At 41.8% G+C, this 6,053-nt stretch overlaps 1 protein-coding gene and 1 pseudogene across 1 annotated transcript; one reads left to right on the top strand and one right to left on the bottom strand.

Annotated features, from left to right (window-relative positions):
• Nucleotides 1-1,879, top strand: part of LOC105988465 — a 3,371-nt pseudogene extending 1,492 nt beyond the window's left edge.
• A 955-nt stretch (nt 1,880-2,834) lies between these two features.
• LOC105988585 (eukaryotic initiation factor 4A-I-like) lies at nt 2,835-4,494 on the bottom strand. The gene is given in 1 exon segment (XM_013020250.1): nt 2,835-4,494. A coding segment is annotated over 1 exon segment (1,164 nt). The 5' UTR covers nt 4,453-4,494; the 3' UTR covers nt 2,835-3,288.
• Between the last annotated feature and the right edge of the window lie 1,559 nt (nt 4,495-6,053).

The following is a 6,053-nucleotide window of genomic DNA, read 5'->3' as shown; positions in this document are numbered from 1 at the left end:
AGAAGAAGAAGAAGAAGAAGAAGAAGAAGAAGAAGAAGAAGAAGGAAGAAGAAGAAGAAGAAGAAGAAGAAGAAGAAGAAGAAGAAGAAGAAGAAGGAAGAAGGAAGAAGGAAGAAGGAAGAAGGAAGAAGGAAGAAGAAGAAAGAAGGAAGAAGAAGAAGAAGAAGACAAAGCAAGCATGGAGTCACCTGGTTGAGGAGACTGCTGATTCTAATCATTCAAGGAACACATTCAATGGGAGAATCAGCCTAGTCCGATTCTATTGATGGAGCTTGGAGCCAGACGGAAAGCTGCCCCTGAGTTCCACCAAGCCCTCCCTTTTCCTATAATCAACTTATTGAGTCCATCCAAAAGTGTCCTCAGTCTACTACTCACTTTTCATCATTCCATTATTTCATGGCAGGGAATCTCAGAATCAAAAGAAACCAATAAAGCCATGTCATCTCATCATAGCTTCTCTGAGAGCTGAGTATATATATTGTCAGTTGGGAGGTAGGGAGGCTAACATGGTGAGTCCTGGGCCTCAGGCCAGATCTATTTGAATTTCTGGGAAGCTCCAAATGACTGGTATGCTCACTGAAGTTTAACAAACACTATTCTCTTCAAACCTGGAATTTCCCAAAGCCTCCATCAAAAAGGCACCTGCTCTTCTAACCTGATGCCCCCATTTCAAGATAGACCTGACTTGTAAAACAAACTGGTTCACAGGCCTATCAGTCTCCAAGACAGAAGCCTAGGATTCTATTTAATAATCACTCTGTGTATGCCTGTGTTTTGCTTTCCTTTTATCATCAGAGAAGTCAGTGAACTGCTCTGAAAGTCTATCAGGATAAGTTTTAAAAATAAGACAAGGTATCAAGCCATCATTCAACTGGCTAAAAACACACAACATAGTTCAATGGCATAAATGTTCAGGTCCAGTTGGATCTACTGTAAAAGTTACAGTAAGACTATGTGGCATAAAATAGAATCATTTTTACTGTAAAAAGTCATGTCAGCAGGTCTTGAATAATAATAATGGCGGTAAAAAAAGATGTGGTCTATCTTCAGAGTGGAATGATTTTTAATTCACTGAAAATGGAATCGACAATCTGAATATGAGTAAAGCAGGAAAGCTGTGTAATAAGGGGAGTGTGAGATGAAAATAGAGTATAGTTGTATGACTTGAGGTTTTAGTGGGAGTTGGTGTATAATTTTATTGAGCTATCTTTTTTTGTGTGTGTGCCATTTCTGGGGATTGAACTCAAGACCTGGGCTTCTAGGCTAGCTCTTCTAAGCTAACTCTACCACTTGAGCCACAGCAGCACTTCTGGCTGTTTCTGTGTATGTGGTACTGAGGAATGGAACCTAAGGCTTCATGCATACTAGGCAAGCACTCTACCACTAAGCCACATTCCCAGACCTATTGAGCTATTTTGAGTGAATCTTTGATCTTTACAACCATTGAAGCTTGCTTACAGCTGCTGAAAAGTCTTGTCTTAGTCCACTTGGGTTGCTTAGTCCATTTCTACCATAAGCTACAAACAAGAGTTTATTTCTCACAGTTTTGGAGGTTGGGAAGTCCAAAATCAAACAGGTTTGTTTTTTTTAAATATGAATTGTATCTTTTTAAATTTGCTATATTACAAATTAAAAAAATTTGGTGGGATTGGGGTTTGAAGTCAGAGCCTCATTCTTGTCACAGAGGTGCTCTACTGCTAAATCATGTCCCCAGCCTGAGAAGCTTTATTTTCTTTTTGATGCTAGGGCTTGAAATAGGGGCCTTATGTGTGCTGAGCACATGCTCTGTCATTGAGCTACATCCCTAGCCACCAGATGGAGAAATGTTTAACCTTTTTACTTATCCTTTTATTTAAAGATAGCATTCAAAACCATTTGATGATAGGAGTGTTCTTGTTTTACATTTTTACAAGTGTGAAAGGGTAAGAGAGGGGGAAGGGGAGTCAGGGGAGAGGAAGAGGGATAAGGAGAAATGTACATCAGGGATATTGAAGTTCCCTTAGAAGTGGTTCTGTATCCTAGTCTCTGCACATTTAAACATGATGGCTACCTGGGTTTGCCAGTCTGGAAGCAGATGGAGATACTGGATGACACATGCGAATCTGGATGTAGCACTAGCGAGGATGCAATGCTTTGATCTTGTGGCTGGTGCTACTTAGTCATGGATGTGGCTCATCAGCTGAAATAAAAACTTTGTTCTTATAAGCTGGGACAAGTGCCAGGTACCAAGTTACCTGTATGAGACACATAGGATAGGGAAAAAGGATAGAAAAAGTGGAAAGAATAAATAATTTATTCTGTATTTTTATTTTAATTCTCAGCCCTGAGGAAATCTTATTGATATGAGAGACTGTCTTTCTCTATTTGGAGCTAATTTGACAAATGGTATGAGGTAGGGGTGGAAGAAGACCACCAAAGTATCAACCAACCCATTCTATAGGCAAATGTCTATTTGAAAAATAAGACCTGGGGCCTGGGATGTGGCTTAGTGGTAGAGTGCTTGCCTAGCATGCATGAGGCCCTAGGTTCCATTCCTCAGTACCATATAACCAGAAAAGGCTAGAAGTGGAGCTGTGGCTCAAATGGTAGAGTGCTATCCTTGAGCAAAAGAAGCTCAGGGACAGTGCTTAGGACCTGAGTTCAAGCCCTAGGACTGGCAAAATAATAATAGTAGTAATAATAATAATACCTAGTTATTTGAGATGGTAGGAAAATATCTCTCCCATAAACTGTTATTTGGAGAAGATATGGGGAGCTGATAGGAACTTTTTTTTTTTCACTTTCCAAATCATTTTATTCAGAATTTTGTGTTTTGTTTCCTGAATCAGTAAATACTATACAAAACAATGTAAAAATGGCTACCATTTTCTCTCCCCTGCTCCCCCTACCTAGGGACAGTCCCCTGGACACCTCATGCAGGGCTTCTCCCTGCTTTGGTCCAGGAAATGAGGTTAAGCTGACATGTTATAACCCCTTGAATCACTTTCAGAGGGATCCAGCTGGGGTGGGAGAGCTTCTGGGATCAGGAGGTGACTAGGTTAAGGAAATGGATTAGTGTTTCTGGGAGGAGACGGCGCCTGGGGCAAGAGCGTACCCCAAAGAAAAGGGTGTCTAAAATGTTCACGTTTCCTTCTTTTGCCTCAAAAAGTGACATTTATTCAAAGAAAAAAAAGGGAAAAATAAGATAAGATGTCCATCCCTTGGCTCCCCTTCCCTCCCCTCTCCAGCTGCTCCTTAGCCTGACCAGGGTTCAATCCTGGTTGGGGCCAGGTAGCATGACAGCCCTTCTCAGATGAGGTCTGCAACATTGAGGGACATTTCTTCAATGGAGGTGTTGTAGAAGGTCTTGATGTCTCTAAGAGTCCTCTTGTTTTCTTCTGTTAGCATATTAATAGCCACACCCTTACGACCACCACGACCAATTCTGTGTATATAGTTTTCCCTATTAGTTGGAAGGTCATAGTTGATGACTAAAGAAACCTGCTGCACATCAATGCCTCTGGCCAGCAGGTCAGTGGTAATCAGTACTCTGCTAGAGCCAGACCGGAACTCCCTCATGATCACATCTCGTTCCTTTTGGTCCATATCTCCATGCATGGCAGATACTGTGAAGTCTCAGGCATGCATCTTTTCAGTAAGCCAGTCGACCTTCCTTCGGGTGTTGATGAAGATGACTGCCTGAGCGATGGTCAGGGTTTCATACAAGTCACACAATGTGTCAAGCTTCCATTCCTCTCTTTCCACATTGATGTAGAATTGGCGGATACCCTCCAGGGTCAACTCTTCCTTCTTGACAAGGATCCGAATGGGGTCCCTCATGAACTTCTTGGTCACCTCAAGCACATCAGAAGGCATTGTAGCAGACAACAAGACCACCTGGGTGTTGCTGTTGAGCTTTTGGAATATATCATAGATCTGGTCCTTAAACCCACGGCTTAACATCTCGTCAGCTTCATCCAGTACAAACATCTTGATGTATTTGGGAGACAGGTATCTTCGATTAAGCATATCGAATACACGGCCAGGAGTACCCACGATGATATGGGGAGCTTCTATCTACAACTTCTGCACTTCAGCACGTACATTGGTGCCCCCAATGCAGGCATGACAGGAAGCACCCATATAATCTCCTAATGCCATGACCACTTTTTGTATCTGCTGAGCTAATTCTCGAGTGGGGGCCAAGACCAAGGCCTGAGTGGCCTTTCGATCTAATTCAATCTGCTGTAAAATCAATATGGCAAATGTGGCTGTTTTCCCAGTCCCAAATTGGGCTTGAGCGATCACCTCATAACCCTTGATACAAGGAAGAATGGTGTGTTGCTGGATGGCAGAGGGCTTTTCAAAACCATAGGCATAGATGCCACGGAGGAGAGACTCCGAAAGGTTCATATCATCAAAGCTGTCAACAATTTCATTCCAGTTACTCTCGATGACACCTTCTGGCTCCATCGCATCGGGGCCATTGTCTCTGGATCGGGAATCCTGACTCTAAGATATGATCCTTAGAAACTAGCAATAGGAACTTTTCAGTCAACAACAGGTATCAAAAGTCTTAGAATATTCATCCACTTCAATCAAGGAACAATATGTCCAGGAATTTATTCTGAGGTAACCATCTTAACATTTATACAAAGAATAATTCAGAAAGCTCTACTCTTCTGTGTTATTGCCAGTAATGAACAATGCAAATGTCCACTGACATAAATTGGCTAAATTAGCATTAAAATATGAGGCAGCCATCAAAAGTTACATTCAGAGGCTGGAAAATGATTTTTAAGTGGAGAATGCATGAAGGTTCATGTTGCTATTGTCTCTGCCCTGCAGAGGGGGTGAAATTCCCCATAATAAAATGTGGTATTGGGACTAAAGGGCCTCACAATTGCTTAGCTGCTTTTCTCATATATATCATTCTATAATTGTGTGTGTGTGTGTGTGTGTGTATGTGCACGTGTGTGTGTGTGTGTGTGTGACTATTCATATTTTTAAACAGGGTATGTTGATAGTGGCTATCCCTATGTGGTTCAGATATGGGAATTTTATGTTTTCCTTTTTGCATTTCTTCATATTTTTTAAGATTAATAAGCTGCATTACTTTTATAGTCATCAAAAATAGAAATATTAAATGGGAAGATAGTCTTTTAAATCTTTTACATAAAGGGGAAAAAAATCTGACAAGGCTGAGTCCTAACTCCTGACATACCAGGTGTGGGATCTGGGGCAAGTATTTGTGTGTATGTGTGTGTGTGTGTGTGCATGTATGTGCACACTTGCATGCACACACTAGTACTGGTACTTGAAATAGGGGCTTCACAACTGCTTGACTTCTTTACCCTTGAATGATGCTCTAACGCTTGAGTCATGCTTCTACTTGCAGCTGCTTTGAGCTAGTTAATTGACAGTGAGAGTCTCACAGACTTTTCTGCTGAGGCTGGCTTTAAACTGATCTTCAGATTTCAGCCTCCTAAGGAGTTAGAATTATAGGTTTGAGCCATGGGTGCCTGGTTTGAGGAAAACTTCTTAAACTTCCTAAGACTCACTCAGTTTATGTACGTGTATTTTTAAAAAAGCACAACAATGACTCAAACTGGGCACTGGTGGTTCACACCTGTTCCTAGCAACTCAGGAGGCTAAGATGAGGACATGGTTCAAAGTCAGTCCATGTAGGAAAGTCCATGAGACTCTTATCTCCAGTTAACCACCAAAAAAGCAAGATGTGGAGCTGTGGTGCAAGTGGTAGAGCACTAGCCTTGAGCAAAAAAGGCTCAGGTACAACAGCATCCAGGTCCTGAGTGTAGCAAAGACACACACATACACACACACACACACACACACACACACACACACACACACCAGAAAAGAGAAGAGACAAAAAATGAACTAATGATTCCTGCTTTGTGAAGTTTATATGAAGACTTAAAAAAAAGTAATCTAGGGCTGGGAAGGTGGCTCAGTGGTAGAGCACTTGCCTTGCATGCTCAAGGCCCTGGGTTCGATTCCTCAGCACCACATAAGAAAAAAGCCGGAAGTGGTGCTGTGGCTCAAGTGGTAGA

This window comes from Dipodomys ordii, unplaced genomic scaffold, assembly GCF_000151885.1.
Source record: "Dipodomys ordii isolate 6190 unplaced genomic scaffold, Dord_2.0 Scaffold49, whole genome shotgun sequence".
Classification (NCBI taxonomy): Eukaryota; Metazoa; Chordata; class Mammalia; order Rodentia; family Heteromyidae; genus Dipodomys; species Dipodomys ordii.
Note: the sequence above shows the minus strand (reverse complement) of the source record. Positions and strands in the feature narration are given on the sequence as shown.